Here is a 17,624-nt window from a genome sequence, read left to right as displayed (position 1 = left end):
ATCCACCTTTGGTGGTTCATAAACCGGTGCGAAAGTCATAAAAAAATAACTGAAGAGGTTTTTTGGTATCCTCAAAGAGGTATACTCGATCAAATGCAATACCAATGGTGTTGTTAATCACAACCATGGTCCAACTGTTTATAACTCAAAAATTCATGCATAAATTCCAATGTGTAGGGAATAATGGAAATTATCATGCTTCTGAGATTGAAAAACAGGAATTATGCGGCAATCATTCACCTCCGCTTCGCGTCTTGTTCAGCCCTCACTAGAAGCTCGATCGCATCTCATCTCCCTGTCCTCACCAAATCGCGTACGAACAACAACATCCTCCATATCATTTTGTTCTCTTTGAAACTGTAAGAATATGCTTACTCCCTCAACATTGTTTGTTATCGATGAATGATTACAATCATGTTTTGGTTGAAATTTATAACATAATAGTATCAGACTATCAGTTATAATATTGATTTTTGAGCTGAGAATGTCAATTGATGGTTAATTTTATGGCTATTCATTGTGATGGAGAATATCATAAACATTATGTTAATGATCATGATCATGAATCATAGACAACATGGATTTCTTCCTCACTGTAGCTGATAAAATTGAGCCTTGTGTTTCGTTTCATTAATTGCATAATCAAAATGAACACATAATATGAGCCTCTAGATTCAACAACTCTTAAAAGTTGAAGCATCTATCATTCAGTTCATTTATATTTTCCTATCAATAAAAATCACATTGTAATAGAAATTCTCTATCTCTATTCTCTTGCTCCATTTTTAGCAAAAGCAAAACTAATAGTTTTCACATCAAGCACCCATCAACCCTTGTGCATATGAATCATTATTCATTAAGATTTCTTTGTGGTTCAAAGAAATTAGGAATTTTATTGTCCAGCTTATAGTGCAGGTGCAGCCCGTGGGGCAGGTACTATAACAGACTCCTGTTGTGCATTAAGGATGTTTTGCATTGCATCCTCACTCACTCCAAAAGCAGCAGCAAGTTCAGGTCCCATCATGCTCTTCATAAGTGACGTGGCACCGACCAAAAACTGTGGCTTATTCTTCTGAGCTGAAGTTGTGAACCCAAAGAAATCAAGTGGTTCATTGCTTGATGCTATTTGGCAAAATGCGAAGTATCTTGGTACAAAGAAAACATCTCCTTGTTTAATATGTGTGTCCATTGCATTGGTTCCATTTGGAAACACTATTTGAATTCTACCAGAACCTCTTATCACTATGCCATACTCTGTTGCCCTTGGATTTACATGGGGTGTCATCATGGATCCCTGCCATATAAATTGAATTAATGCTGAAGAATTAATTATATGTGTTATGCAGTAAAAATTTAACAATACTAAAATTGCGTACTGGTTTGAGATTGACGTGATAAATGCCAATGCCGGAACTTTTGAGTGGAGAATAGTCAGAACCGTCTAGAGCAACACTCCAACCATAACTATTTTGGAAATCTGGTTTTCTATCATAGAGGTTGCAAGAGTGAGGGGATTTGTGGGTAACTTTGTCGCATTTATTATTTTTTATCTCATTGCCAAATACAGACTCCAATAACTTCCTCCAAGACCACCTTGTTTTTTGCATTACTTCATCTTCTTCTTCTTCTTCTTGCTCTTGGTCTTGATCTTGCATCATTTTCTTCATGTGGTTTAGTTTCTCATCCTCTTTTAGTTGAAGGAATTTTGTCCATATGCTTGAAGAACTTGCATGTGAACGGCCCACATGTACAATTGGACCCTCATTTTTCCTTGTGAAGAATTTCATCAACTTTGATCCTGATACCTGTGATGAGTTAATCATTTAACACATTAGTAAGTTTGCTAGCAATGAAACGCTGACAGAGACAAGGACATCGAACACAATGCCGACACGTAGTGAAGTTGTTTGTTAGTTTCCTTACATTAAATGCAGATTCAAGGATTCGAGGCTCGAATCCGGAAAGTACCGACAGTGGGGCTCCACCTCCAATATAGAAAGACTACAACATATAAACAAGCCATATTAATTTATTAGAAAGATTGATCGTATTATATATAAAGGTATTGATTGATTATACAAATGCATATATATACCTGGAAAATACCAATTCTCAAACTCTCGGATGGGTCAATGCTACAAATAATGTGAAGCTTTTGAGCCTCCCCAGTATTCAACAAATAGAATGCAGAACCAGCAGGAATTTGATACACATCTCCCTTCTTCAAATCCCTCTCTGCCAATTCATCCTCATTTACGAATCCCACCTTTGCTTCTCCTGAAATTCATTTACAAGTTAACTCATAAATTTTCAAAATACATTTATAGCTGGGAATTACATCTTTCACAAGGGATCTTAAGTTTCTATTTTTCACTATCTTAAATTTTAAGTATCTAGCCATGTTACTCCTAAGTTTTTTAGTCATGCAAATTGTACATTTGAATTTTTAGTTCATGCAACCAAAAATACTATCAAGGTTTTTAAATAATGGCAAGGTTTTATAATTTCAAAGGCTGGAAAATGACCAAGATTAAATTAGATGTTTCAATCAACTGCGGTTCTCAGCAATATTAAGAATCACATTGCTATTGTGATTGCATTAATGATATGATACCTGTAAGGACAAATATGATGAGAGTAGAATCAAGATATTGAGGAACAAAAAGTGAGCTTGGTTCCATAGTAATGAAACCAACGTGTAAACGTCTTTCAGATATTCTACCACCATGACTCTTTAACACTCTCATCTCTCCTGCATCAGTCTTCACTACAAGCTTTGAGTTTTGCAACAAGAACAATTTTTTGTTTGGAGTTGAAGGTCCATTTTCTCTATCTTCTACCTCCCACATTCCCATTGTCATGGACACACCATGACAAAGAATCAGAAGCATGATCAAAAGAGGCGCTTTGTTTCCCATGATTTTTGACTATTTTTGTATTGCTTACAATATGAAGCTTGCTTGAGTGATAAGGAAGAACAAGGAGAGTTTATTTATAAAAAAAAAAAAAAAAAAAGATAGTGAGAACATGGTTTTTTTTAGGAGACACTTGTCAGACATGTAGAACTTTAGGATCTTGGTGACCATATATGTTGTGCACTGTTGGTGAGAAACATTCGATCAAGGACAGACAAAGTCTTATGATTGAAAACTTTTACTATTTCAGCATTGGATGCTTTGTGGTTTATATGACTTCCATTCCATTGCAGCATTTTCCTGCTTGCTTTAAAAATGAATTCGTAACCTTACTAAATGAGATAATTTTTACTGTAAATTCGGAAATTTGACGTGTACCGATATTTTTTTTCTTTTAGAAGCCAAAATGAAATGAAATGAAATTAAACAACTATCATCTTATCACAAGATGTGCATATAATAGTAACAAACAAAAGTCATACAAAAGTACCAGAAATCTAAACGGGTTAAACAAAAATTATTGAAGTGCTGAGTGGGCATCTCATAAACTAAGGGATTTATCCATCAGACATGCATGCAAATCAAAAGATAAATTATAAAAATTAGGTTTAAGCCACCAAAAGACTAACATTTTCACATTATCAAGTATATGAATCAAAAGCCCTTTATCACGAAAAAAACAAGCATTTTTCTCCATCCAAATATTTCAAACACTAGCAAGTCAATTAAGACTTGCATGTATCTCTTTAGAGCATAACACCGAGCCACCAAACTGGGTAGCATGATCAGAAACATAATTAGAGAGAATGCTATAAATACTAAACCAATTTAAAACTAGATCCCAAATTTCACCAAACCAATCACAATAAGAAAACAAATGATCAACATATTCTTCTGCCACATGACCTCCAATGCATAGATGAGAACCATCATGTAAGATTCCAGGACGTAACAAGTTATCCTTAATTGGAATTCTATTGTGAAAAAATCGTCAAGCAAACACCGACATTTTCAACAGAGCTCTCTTGTTTCACGTTATTTCCTTAAGAGTAGGGCACCTCCATCAAGATCTAGTTGCCAATCTCAAACATCTCTTTAGTTTTCCTGCAAAAATATATTATACAACAACAAACAACACTCATCCAACTTCTCCTCCTTCCAAGCATGGAGTCTCATACGCCACCTTCACCCATCACCTTTGACGCCTACCATAAATCACACATCTTCTCAACTGACACAAAATGATTATTAGCTAATTCAAACAACCACCTAAATTTTAAACATAAAGGTGCTCATTTCAGTCAATGATCTAATCAAAATAAATTATTAGGTTCTTCGTCCACCGCTCTTACTAAGTTATCATTAAACAAGGTATCAACTTCTACCTCGACACATCTTCTGACACCCATAATATCTTTCTACCACACCGACACACACTGCCCCCCTTCAAACTATATAGAGCCGGCAACCCCTTAAACAACAACCCCCTAATCTACGTACCTCGAAAAGAAAAGAAAAAAACCTAATCTACATGCATATCCAACATCATTATCCTAATAAATAAAGGTTAAACTCCCTAACCTTTGGAACTCCATTTGATATTCAAATTAATAGTTAAATGAGTTTTTGTGTTGAAAAAAAGAATATTTTCTATTTTTTTTAATTATAATAACTAGTAAATATTGTTTATCGAAAGTGCGGTGAGATAAAATTTATTTTATCTTTTTAATTTTAATTACTAATAATATTACTATAAAATGTTTATCAACAAAGAAATAAAAAAAAAATCTTATGAATACATCATTCCTAAAATGCGAAAGTTGACAAATCATTATTTGATTCATAAAAATTAATTGTTAATCTATTGATTTAGAAAACATATATATCAAAACATTTCAATTTGCAAATATATCGTACAAGACGCTTTATTTTAATATTCTTAATTCGACTAGCATAACGAATATCATTAAATAACAACATCTTACATATCTTCATTATTGGAGCCTGCGTTTTTTTAGCAAACAATATATAATTTTAATATTTCTTTTTTTAACAAAAACAAAATTAAGCAGGAAAATTCACCCTATACACCAAAAATTATGCTCCTTCTCAACAAACCGTCAAAAATATCAATTTTAACTATTTCCAAAATCACACTCATTCACCTCATCATACTTTTCGGAATAGAAAATAGTCGATAAGTTTTCCGAAATTTATTGATGTACAAGAAAGGTTAAAGAATATGTTTTCCGGAATTGTAGTCACAGTTAAAATAGTTGTCATTCTCACATTTCTCTCAAAGCTTATCGCTACTTAATTTTCTCTGTCAAATTCAATAGATACCCATTTTCACTGAAACTCCTCAAAATCATACACATACACTACAAATTCCGTAAAACTTTTGATAACTAGAATGTGAACCATAATTTGTCTATCAATCACTTGATTTCATATCATGGATGGAGAATGAGGCAACAAAGTGAAATTTGATTTAGTCCGTTGTATTTCATTCAGTGCATAGTTAAACACACCTTCATAAAAATAATAGATGGGTGTGTTGTAGCATATATATATATATATATATATATATATAGGTATGCCCCCTGTAATTATTGTATTTTAATTCAAAATTATATTTTTCCAAAAAAAATTAATACAAAAGGTCAAAGATCGATAAATTTTGATTTTTGTTTTGATAAAAAAATTGGACTTTATGTGAGTTGAGAAATCGAGCCGAACTGTTTGTGAATCTTAAACGAGCTGAACTCGAGCTGAAAAAAGAGTTCGTGTCGAACTCGAGCCGAATTTCGAGCTGAACTAATTCTTCTCGAGTCGAGCCGAGCTCAGATGAGTTCAACTCGACTCATATCCAGCCTTAGCAATAAGAATAGAGAAAAAGTGATTGTCACAAAGGTTGTACAAAATTGGTTGTACAAATATCACTTCTCTTATAAAAAGCTACTCCCTCCGTCTCAAAATATAAGCAAATTTTAATTGAATGAATTTGCTTATATTTTGAGACGGAGGGAGTAGTAATTTCCTTCACACGCATGTTGAGTGTAAAAAGGTTTTCTGTTTATAGACGAGAAAAAAAATGGAAAACATCAATGAGTTGCCGACAGGTGACATTGTAATTATTGGTTGGTTGCTTCGAAATCCGCTCACGTGGTCAGCACGTGATTTTATTTACTGCCTCCTCCTAAATTTTTTGAGAGAATTGCTGTTCCCACATATAGTATGGCTGTGCCACACGAGTAAAATATCAAAATGCCCTTCGGCAGTTAACTGCCGAAGTTTTGATTAAACCGGCGGCAGCAAACTACCGAGGATTTCCTCGGTAGTAAACTGCCGAGGAAATTCTGCCCTACAAAATCTGGCAGAATCTCCTCTCCTCTCATACATTATCTCAATAATTTCTTCAAATTTCTCTCAAACTCTCTCTAAAAAACACACCCAAATCCAACCAACTTTTTTCAACAAAATCACAAGTAAGTAATTATAATGCTATTAACTTACATTTTAGTTGTTATAAATGTTTTGATTTTTTAGTTTTTGAGTACATTTATTATTTGTTAGTAGATTTACATGTTATAATTAATTTGTAGGGTATATGTTAGTTGATTAATGTTGTTAAAATATTTGCATGATGTTTATGTTATATGATTAATTTTTTTATTTTAGTAAGAGTATATGATTTATAATTTTAGGGTTATTTTTATGAATTTTAGGGTATAATGTGCACATCAAGTGTTTGATGAAATGTTTGAATGAGTTTTTGATTCATTGTTTTTAGTTTCTTATTGTGTAGATTAAAAACAATGGCCGGATGGATCGACGTTCATGCGCAATTCAACGGCGGAGAACCTCAGAGGTTGAAGGTTCGGTGCCTTGGTGTAACGTTAAGAGGTCTCAAGGATAAACTGACTGAATTCAACCAAGGAGTCAACCCCAAAGACACAAGGATGGTGGAACACGTTTGGTATAAACGTCCAACGCTCGACAAGGGGAGAGTATCATTCACTTGGGTGGAATTAACGAACGACGAAAACGTCACGACCATGTTTTGGGAGCACAGCATGTTCCAGTGGATCGATATGCGGGTGAAGTTGGTTGGATCTCCGCCAGAAGATCGTCATTAGTTAGGGTAATGTGCATTCCAACCACAACAATTGTCTTCCTTTGAATGAGATAAATTCAAACCTGCCAAACAACAGGACTCGAGCATTTCGCTCGGCATTCATGTTTTTCCTTTGAAAAGATTAAATTCTTGTTAGGCTGGTTTAGATGTAGGTATTAAGTGTGAAGGAATGAACCTCATTTCGTTGGCACTTGAATACCAGCGTCTAAAGCACGCCTAACAAAAATTTATTCTTTTCAAAGGAAAACATGAATGCCGGGTGAAATGCTTGAGTCCTGTTGTTTTGCAGGTTTGAATTTATCCCATTCAAAGGTAACACAATTGTTGTGGTTGGAATGCACATTCCAACTGCAACAATTGTCTTACCCTGGATGGGGCAATTCAAACTTGTTAATCGGCAGGACTCCAGTATTCGATGAGCATCTTGGACAATGGTATTCAAGTGTCAAGGAATGCACCTCATTCTTTTGACACTTGAATACCATCGTTCAAGATGCTTATCGAATACTGGAGTCCTGCTGCTTAGCAAGTTTGAATTTGCCTCATTCAGTGGTAAGATGATTGTTGCAGCTGGAAGGAAAATTTCAGAATCTAATGTGTAATGCAATGTAATGTGATAACATATATTTTGTTTTGAATGGAACAATAATTATCTTATTTTGTTTTCAAATTTATTTATTCCAAATGCAATTTTATTCTAAATATCATAATGTCAAACAAAATGTGCGCGACAGAAAAATAAAACATAAAAAAATCCAAAACAATTAGGCATTAAAAGCCATTACATTCATTCTTCCTCGTCACACAAATCAATCTGCTTGTCCGCTACAGTTCCTGCGGTACCTTGTTTTGGTTGAGGACCGAAATAGCATGTCCTCCCGCTCCTCCTCAACCGCGAGTGATTGTACACTGGCACCTTCGAACCATTCTTTTTTTCAGAACCATCGCAAACAATTCCATGCCACGTCATAGGAGATTTTTCTTTTTTCTTCTCATCACCATGAACGTTACCCTGATTCTGATTCTGAGACATATCTACATTCAAAATAAAAAGGCGATCAATTCAACCTTTACTAACCTAAACTATCCTAACAATTCTAACCTAAACTATCCATAAAATATCATAAAATCAACAAAATCGAACCTATGTAATCGAAATTTAACAAAAAATAACATACAATTCGACCACAAAGCAACAATGCAATAGGATTCAAAAAACTTACTTGTTTTTGTGATTGAAATTGGCTTGTAATGGCTTAAAATGATTCAAAATCGCAACTTTGATACTCAAAAACGCAACAATGGAGTTTTGAAAACTCCTATGTTGTGTTGTTCTTATAACAATTTCCTCGGCAGTTAACTCCCGAGGATTTCCTCGGCAGTTAACTGCCGCCGGTTGCCTTCAAACTTCGGCAGTTAACTGCCGAGGAAAACTGATTATGCAGACAGTGGGTTCTGCATAATTCTAGACATTTCCAAGCCATTTTTTCGGCCAGTTTTTACCTGTAATTAAACCAGACAATTTCCAAAGGTTAAATAATTCATACAATATTGAAACTCGGTCATAATCAAGATAAATGCAATATCTTTTACAATTGTTCATAATTAAATTAAACCGACATTTTGGTTAACATTAAACAAACGTTTGAAATTCATCAAAACATTACAAAGTCCATAATTAAACTACTCATTACACATCATTAAATTAAATCTCTACTTACATTCAACGCAATTACATATGGAACGAACATACATATATAATATATTATCTTCCACCATATTCCGAAACATAAATCCGACGTCGCCGTCGTCGCGAATAAGCAAAGGCATATAGCTTGCCGTTTTCCATGCGTATTCATCTCTATCTTCTCCTAGGTCTATGCAAGGCATTTGACCAAACAAGTGACGTGTATATTGATTTTCACCAAGATGCTCAAAATAAGTGTTAAGTTGTGCCTTCAAATTGTCAAGAGAGTCCGTCGGCGTTATCATAACCTTAACCGTCTTTTTAAACGTGGAGTACCTAACCCGACCTTCAATTTGTGCAACCTCAGACATGTCTCACTTGAAAATTTTTGTAACAAAAGAATCATATATTAGAACAAAATTAAATGGAATGTAATAACGAATAAATGAAATTCGTAAACATTAAAAAGCTATAAATAAGTATTGCATTATTTTCACCACATAAAAGTCATATTATCATATATATATATATATATATATATATATATATATATATATATATATCAATATAAATTACATAATGTTAGTTATATATTGGGCACCAAAAAATTGGCGTTACAATTTCGACCCCAAAAAATACATCGGTGTAATTTCTACCAAAAAAAAGAACTAACACCGACAAAAAAATTACTCATTAAAGGCCAAGTGATTGGAGAAGATCAAGTGACATAGAATCTTCCTCATCTTCCGCAATAACTTGAAATTGTTGCTTTGGTTTTTCGGGAGTGTCCAACAAAATAGGCGCCGCGTTGTTTGACTCCTTTTGTGGTTTGGACGGTTTGTTTCCACTTTCAATAGCCATGAGCTTTCGGAACAACTCATGTTGATCCAAATACTCATCTTCCCAAGTCACCGCATCTTCTTTCTTGTGATTGTGCCACTCCGTAGATGATGGAGGTAGTGGACAACCATTCTTCAAGGAAATAAGCACAAAATGATTTGGAATTGCCCCAAGGCACAAGATGGGAGTTTTTTGATTACCCGGCGGTGGTGGCCCTCTTAGTGGGAAAAACGATTCCGACTTTCCAACTTCAAGATTTGTCAACACCACCACACACATTTTGTAATAATTAGCAACAAGGTGTCCCATGTCCGGAAAAGTCAACCACTTATCAACAAGATGTGCACAAGTTTTTGTACTTGCGGGAGGATGTAATCCGTTTAAAATGTAGTTATAATGATCCTCACCCGCAAATACTTCAACATAATCATCTCTATGATCCATCAACTCTTGAATAAGATGTGTACGGATCATGAGATGATTTTTTTTCGGTCAAGCCCATGAACTCGGCTATAGCCCGGAATCCGCAATGTCCGTCGCCGATAACATCCACCACTTTTTCAATAAATGGAAGCATGAAGCGTGGCATATAATCAATAGGACGCATAACCGGGATAGCCTTAGGCTTTGGATACCGAGTAGGTGGTGGAAGTGGGGAAAGTGATGTTTTACCAAGACGAGCACCTTTTTTCCTTTTATACGATGATGTTGTTGGTGATGGTGACGGTTGGCTATCCGGATTTTGGGAATCAACAACCTCCCAAGAAGAAGGGATCCGACTAGTCGATGTAATTTTTCCTTTAGACCTCGCAATGTCGACTTTTTTCTTTGCTCCCTTGGTTGGTACTTTTCGTGGTGGTGGAGACATCAAGGTGGTTTCAGGAAATGCCAACTGCCGCAAACCCTCTTTGACCTTAAGCTTCATTTGGAAAGGGAGTTTCTTTAGACGTTCAACAATAGCCTTTAACTCAACCTCGACACAAAAAGCTACTTCATTACTTTCTTCACCCATAGATAACCTAAGCCAATGGTGGTATATCTCATCCAATAAAATTGGCTTCTCTTGAAGGAGTTTAGTAGCAATTTCGCATGCACATGGTAGCCCGTAAGATGTCCTTTGCACACAACCACAAATGTCATTGTCCATGCACAATGTTTCCCTACAACGTGTCTCTTCCAAAGCAATGTTGTCCAAGGCATATCTAGACACATGACCACCTAACCCCGAGTACAAGCTGACATCTTTGAATCTATGTTCCAACACGCAAACACTGTGACCAAAGGATGTTTGTATAGCGGTGAATTGAAGCAACAACATGTCATGTATTTTCTCCCAACAAGTACCCAAATCACCCACACTATTGTCCAAGTATTTCTTCAACAAAGCATGGGCCGATTCGACTCTGTTTGTGGTCCTACAACCAAGATGCAACACATGGTCTGTCCATGCTCTCACAATTTTGTCCTTCACTTCATTCAAGGTGGTCATGGCATAATCTACAAAAATTGGGAAATCACTACATGAATCTTTGAACTCCACTAATGCATTTGCATATAACTATTGAGTGGGCGATTCAACCATAGCTTTCCATGCCTTCATTATCTTCTTCACCACATCGCGATTGCTCACCTCTATCCCATCCTTTTTAAAGCCCAAAGGATATTTACAATCCAAGACACACCTTTGTTTAACATTAGCTTGCACATGAAAATAACAATTCATTGCATAACTTCCCGGAAAAACATGTGCAACCGCTTTCATCAAAGACATATCCCTATCGGTAACAATCACCTTAGGCATATTCATCTTTGACGAAAGAAGTTTACGCAACATCTTTAAAACCCAAACAAAGTTTTCTTCTTTCTCATGTGTCATAAATCCAAACCCAACCGAATATGTCAAATCGGTTGAAGTCACCCCAACTACCTCAAACATTGGCATCCTATACATGTTGGTTTTGTACGTCGAGTCCATAACCAAAACCGTTGGAAAATTGTTAAACAACTTAATGGATGTTGGATGAGCCCAAAAAATATCTTCAATAGTATTACTATCAAGTTGTGTTCTTGAGTAATAAGTATACTTGTGCTCCTCCAACTTCGAGATTAGATATTGCAACGGCTTCTTGTCACCCCTATTTGCCTTCCATATTTGTTGACGTTCATTGTACACTTGCTTCACATTTGTCATGCAATGTGGTCTTTGGTTCTTCAAATGTATCAAAATATTTCTTGGAAGCATCTTGCTTTTTGTCAAGTCACGTACAATCTTCTTGTCGTCCTCCTTTAATCTACCGGCAAGAATGTGCCCTTCTAAAGCCGGCTCCATGGGATGGTTGTGAACTCCATTAAGAATGTTCAATCCCCATTCTTTTGTTTGCTTACTTTGATATCCACTAATCATGAATAAGCAACCGCATTTTCTTGACCCCGTTCCCGCATGCTTCGGTTTTTTTTTCGGAACTATGTGACTTCCACTCCTTTCACACACTAGCCGGAACATTGGATTGATCAAGCTTGATCTTTGTGTGACAATTGTAAATCCCGCCTTATTTGCTTATCGACGCACCCACTCAAGCAATTCATCTCTATTTTTCGACTTAACATCGTCTGAAAAAAACCTAGCCGTGTCGACCTCGTGGGGTTGAAGTGGGAGTACACCGGAGCCGCCAACATACTTTGAAGCTTCAACATGGACGGAAGCTCCATCTATGTTTGTTTTCGCTTCAACATTAGGCGGTTTGACATCTCCGGAATTTTCGACAAAATTTTCTTTTGTCTCTCCCGGAACATCTTTCGCATTCTCTACCATTACTATAATTATACAACATATAAATATGAATTAACAACTACATAATGTATAAACATCAATGCCATGATGAATTAAAACAAAAAAAAGAAAAAAAATTTGAAAATTTGGCAGTAGCTGCCATTTTTTCGTTGTGAAAATTTTTCACAAGAGTTCCTCGGCACCTTGCTACCGAGGTTTTCCTCGGCGCTATACTACCGAAGTTTCCCTCGGCAGTTAACTGCCGAGGATTCCCATGACAGGGTTCTGCGTAACTCACGTAGATACCCATAAAATAATACAAAAATCAATCAACTAAAATGCACAATACCTGTTTTTTTACGTCAAATGTGTGTTGATACCTCCTATGCTTGATGCTTGAATGATTTTGGATCAAGGATTGATGAAAAAAAAATGGATTTTTGGATTGGAATGGAGATGAAAAATGAAGTTGATGAAGAAAATAGAGTGTAGGGGGAGCAGGTGGCTGTTTCATCTGATGAAACATATCCTCGGCAGTTTACTACCGAGGAAATCCTCGGTAGTTTGCTGCCGCCGGTTTAATCAAAACTTCGGCAGTTAACTGCCGAAGGGCATTTTGATATTTTACTCGTGTGGCACAGCCATACTATATGTGGGAACAGCAATTCTCAATTTTTGATTGCACGTGTGCTGATCATTACTCCATTCTCTCTTCAAAATATTGCTCCAATTAGTAAATTGTTTCAAAAGCTTGGTCTCACTTAAACATAATTATAACATAAAATTATAATAGGATCTTTATAATTTGGAACTTTTGGTGCATCAAAAAAGTATTCAACTTTTTTGGAAAAAATAAAATAAAAAAAGTATTCATCTTTTTGGTTTTGATTTTTGATTTTTTTGGTAGAATGACAAAAGAAAAGAAGAAAGGAAAAAAAAACCCTAAAAATAGGGTTCAGTTTTGGATATCAAACTTTAACTCCGATAAAGGAGTCTGCAAAAAAGTCACACCTAATCTTAAAGAGCGTACAAACTTAGCAAAGAAATATGTACTCTATACTACCATAATAATAATTGACTTTTTGGAATTATTTTTTTTAATGCAACTTTTCTAACGTGTGCAAAGCTATACTTGGTTGTTGTTCAATCTCCCATCTTGATGTTGCCTAGATTTGTCTTTTCCATTGACATACTCTATATTGGAATGAAAATTTGTGTTATAGTTGAACTATAATGATCCAAATTCACAAAGTCAAAAGCAACCTTTGAAGAGGAAATTGGGCACACTCATGAGGCCGGGAGAACAATTTTTTTAATATTAGGTGACCAAAAAGAGTTTTAAGATTCAAAATATCACCAAAATAAAATATTTCCCCTTTTAATCTCGAATATTGCAAAGATTACATGGTGTGGAAAATTTTCAAAATTAAAATGATAGAGGGAACTATAACCTACCTACATAAGCTCTCCATAACATTATTGTCTCCATAATATTATTCCTCATAGAGGGAATTAACCTACTACAACATATGTTCTAGCTAACCTAGTTACTTTGATATTAGATCAAAATTGTAATTTTATTCTTTATAAAAATTGGGGAAGGGGAAAATTATTGATGATTAAAATGGTAATAATGGTTATTATACAACTATCTCTGAGAGGATTTGAACTCCATTCTTTAAGGTTATAAGATTAAATTCTTACTGTATCTCGTGAACGATTCTAAATTATAATTGATTTGCTCAACTTCATGTCCAAAGAGGCTCCCACAATGAATTTTGGCTAGTGTTGTCCTCAAAGAAGTTGAGATTATTTTGATAATCACTGCTATAGGCAGGACTTGAAATGAAGTTGTCCATTGATTGTTGTGGAGATTCATTTGGAGTTTCTTTCATTTCCATGCAAATCAAAGCTAGGAGATTGGATTGTTGTAATTGCATGTTAATAAGCTCAGCTTGTGACTTAGCTAGTTGTGCTTGAAGCTCATTGACTTCCTTTTGGAGGTGACAAATTGCACCTGCACATCCATAAACAGGGTCTCTTATCCTTGCACTGGCTTCATAAACCATGCTACTAACTGCATCAGCTCTTTGAGACTCAGGAAGTTCCTGAAAAAAATGGAGGAGAATAATTTTATCATTAATTATGAGTGCTTGAATCAATGCTTGTCTTGAACTCTCAATCGGTCACACTGTATAACTTTCACTCAAGTGGTTAATAACAGTTGTTTGAGAAAATTCGAATTCAAATCAACAAAAATTGGTCACAATATACATTTAATGTCAAAATCATTTTGATTACTACTCCATCCGGTCACTATTACAAGTAACACTTCATATTTTACTTTTTTAAAACACTTCATTTTTTAGATACAATGAATAATTAATGTATCTAATCTATAATAAAAACTAGATACATTAATTATTTAATGAATTATGCTAACAAATGTCTTTAGGACACTTGTTAAGAATTCAAAAAAAGAAATAATTGTAAAATTTTATGTAAAAAACAATTGTTTTTAATCTTTTAATAAATTAAACTTCTTATCAAATGCTCTAAAGATACTTGTTAGTATTTTTTTATTAATGTATTTAAAATGTGAAGTTTTATTTACAACAGTGACCCGAAATATTATCTATGAAATTGAATTTTCAAAGGATAAATTAAATATGTTTAAATGTCAACTATATTGTCTTGAGTATTAAATGGTTTTCTTGTTAGAATTAGTGCAAGAGGCCCACCACACGGTATATGTTAAATTTAGGTTGTTGAAAAATCATTCTCTCAAGTGAAATTGCATTCTTTCTATCGGATATTGACTATCTATAAAAAGAAGACAACCTCCTCCGATCGAGAAAGTCTTAAATAGATATAAGCATAAATAAAATTAGAAAAATGTTAACAAATGTCTTAAAGGTATTGTTTAAGCATATAAAAGTAGCAATTTTTATATTAGAAATTGTACGATAATGACTTTAACAAATGTTTGACTTGTATTTTCAAAACATAATTTCTTTTTGTGGATTCTTTAAACAATACCCTTAGGACACTTGTTAACAAGACCCATAAAATTATTTAGGCACATATATAGCAATGAAAAAAATTAAATGATAAATAAATTAATCACATCATTAAATTAATTTATCTCTTAAAAAATAAGTATTTGTGCGAGTGTGCCCAAACTTTTTACATTTGGGCTTGTCCCTAAGCAAGACTTTCTCTACTAATGAAGAAACTTTAAAACCATTATTGGTTTCATGATTATAGATCAGATAGATTTATGATTCAATAAATCTATCAAGTGATTTTTTTTTTTATAATAATGATGGAAGATAGTACATTTTTTAGATTCAGTTGCTCTAAAGTGATTGGAATGTAAAACAAGCAATTGATAAGTATGCTGTAATGTTTTTTCACAAGAGATTTAGTATAGTAACAGTAGCATTATAAGCTAAATTAAAATAAATTATAGTATAGTAAAGTGTTACTTTAATAGAGGAAATAAAATAAAATACATGCAATTATAATTATATTGATATTGGTGTGTACTATATCTATTGTGAGACTGTATTAAGAGTACCATTCAAAATTAATTAGGAGACTAGTCTTATCATATCTATTCATCCCCATCAACATTCCATATATAGAAAATCATACAATAGTCAACAAATTTTCTACTAGTCTATGCACAGTAATAGTTAAGTTTTTATCCTTTGTTTTCATCATATTGACACAAAAAGGAAAATCACGTGTCATATAAAGAGCATGATTCAGAGCGTTAGCATAGATCATGTTATATACGTGGTCAAATTGTGAAATATATATAACAAGAGTAATGATAAATAAACATAAAATATGTGACACAGATACAACATCATGGATAGTTTGGGTATTTCAACGCCATGCAGTGCATTTTTTATAGATCAAAATAGGTGAATAGTTAGGTGAATTTGACGGAATCATATGTGCTACATTAACTTTGACAAAAATAATAAAACAAAATCTAACATGTCGTTATGATTTTGTCAAATTCGTCATCATTCCAAATTCACAAGATTTTATAAGCCTATATAGCTACTGGATAACACTTGTGTAACTTAGGCTAGTGTGGTCCAGTAATGTAAAGTAAAACTACCTGTAAGAACTTGATGATGTTGCTAGCACCAAATACACGGTGAGCAGTGGTAAATTTGGAAGGTTCCGTGGGAGGGAAATAAGGTGCCAAAACACATTTCTCAGCACATCTTCTTCTTAAAATCTTGCAAGCAGCACAAGGACTCATGACTACTTGAGGAGCCATAGGTGGTTGTGAAGATGTTGGAGATTGAGAAAATGGAAGGGAGGAAATTTGAGTGTTTGTGTCATTCTCCATGTTTTCTTTTGGTGTATAGTTACTTGTTCTTTGGGTGTTTTTATGGGTACAAAAGAGGGGTTTGAGAATTTGAGAGTGAGTGTAGTGTGTGTGGGGTTGGTTTTAGAAGCCAAAAGGAGAGAGGGCTTTAATTTATAGGAAAAAGATGATGATATGTTGGGGAGTTTGGTAGCACCGTCATCTGCAGTGTGCTAAATATCGGAACCAATTAGAAAACTTCTTTTTTATTTTATAAAAATTAATCTCGGTATTCCATGATTTACAACAATCACGCACATTACACAACAACCACTTACGTTAAACATTGATAGTAAATGCAAGTGCAACATGACACTTTTTATCAATAGAAATTGAACTAAATATGATCATACTTGCATATCAATCTCTTGCATTAGACCTCAACGCTGATTTAATTACAGCAAACGACTTTTTTATATTAGAAATTGTGTGTCGCATGATTTACAATGGCTACACACTGCGCACCAATCACTTGCCCTAGATCAGAGTGATAAATGCCACAAGGGACTTTGACATTGCATTTTTACTCAATATTGTAAGGCATTGCACATTTAAGTTATATCTTTTATTTAACTCATTTATAATGGGTGTGACATTACCTAAGAAAAATATGTCACGTTGAAATTGGTTAACTTACGTAGCTGCATATTTCCTCTCTTCGGTTCTCACTTCTACGTTAGGTGTTTTGGATTGTGATGCATCACTTGGCAGCTTGTATGAAAACTCTTCCTAACTTTGAAAAACCTCGTTTTCTTCACTTCACAAATATATGTATTCTACTTGTTCCTTTATTTAATTAAAATTTGGTTTATTTATTTAATTTTAACGTACAACTTATTAATCAATCGAAACAATAACATTATCTTCCAGGGGAAATACTTGCA

At 34.3% G+C, this 17,624-nt stretch overlaps 2 protein-coding genes across 2 annotated transcripts; both read right to left on the bottom strand.

Moving 5' to 3' along the window:
* Positions 1-904: 904 nt before the first annotated feature.
* LOC11408885 (vicilin-like seed storage protein At2g28490) lies at positions 905-2,918 on the bottom strand. Its single transcript, XM_003597114.1, has 5 exons — positions 2,615-2,918; positions 2,096-2,277; positions 1,924-2,001; positions 1,377-1,805; positions 905-1,294 (listed from the first exon to the last, which is right to left on the bottom strand). Exons 1-5 carry the CDS (start codon positions 2,916-2,918, stop codon positions 905-907), a joined length of 1,383 nt encoding a protein of 460 aa, XP_003597162.1.
* A 10,882-nt stretch (positions 2,919-13,800) lies between these two features.
* On the bottom strand, positions 13,801-16,809 carry LOC11413242 (LOB domain-containing protein 1). The gene is made up of 2 exons (XM_003597111.3): positions 16,486-16,809; positions 13,801-14,458 (listed from the first exon to the last, which is right to left on the bottom strand). Exons 1-2 carry the CDS (start codon positions 16,720-16,722, stop codon positions 14,099-14,101), a joined length of 597 nt encoding a protein of 198 aa, XP_003597159.1. The 5' UTR covers positions 16,723-16,809; the 3' UTR covers positions 13,801-14,098.
* Between the last annotated feature and the right edge of the window lie 815 nt (positions 16,810-17,624).

Source organism: Medicago truncatula, chromosome 2 (genome assembly GCF_003473485.1).
Source record: "Medicago truncatula cultivar Jemalong A17 chromosome 2, MtrunA17r5.0-ANR, whole genome shotgun sequence".
Lineage (NCBI taxonomy): Eukaryota > Viridiplantae > Streptophyta > Magnoliopsida > Fabales > Fabaceae > Medicago > Medicago truncatula.
The sequence above is the reverse complement of the archived record's forward strand: the minus strand, read 5'-3'. Positions and strand labels throughout refer to the sequence as shown.

What these genes read in the sequence shown, in the direction of transcription:
- LOC11408885 (XM_003597114.1), bottom strand. Translation starts at nt 2,918, where the DNA reads ATGGGAAACAAAGCGCCTCTTTTGATCATGCTTCTGATTCTTTGTCAT. An exon ending in CATCATATTTGTCCTTACAG is followed by an intron (nt 2,278 to 2,614) that starts GTATCATATCAT and finishes AATGAATTTCAG; the next exon opens with GAGAAGCAAAGGTGGGATTC. An exon ending in TCCTTGAATCTGCATTTAAT is followed by an intron (nt 1,806 to 1,923) that starts GTAAGGAAACTA and finishes AACTCATCACAG; the next exon opens with GTATCAGGATCAAAGTTGAT.
- LOC11413242 (XM_003597111.3), bottom strand. Translation starts at nt 16,722, where the DNA reads ATGGAGAATGACACAAACACTCAAATTTCCTCCCTTCCATTTTCTCAA. An exon ending in ACATCATCAAGTTCTTACAG is followed by an intron (nt 14,459 to 16,485) that starts GTAGTTTTACTT and finishes CATTTTTTTCAG; the next exon opens with GAACTTCCTGAGTCTCAAAG.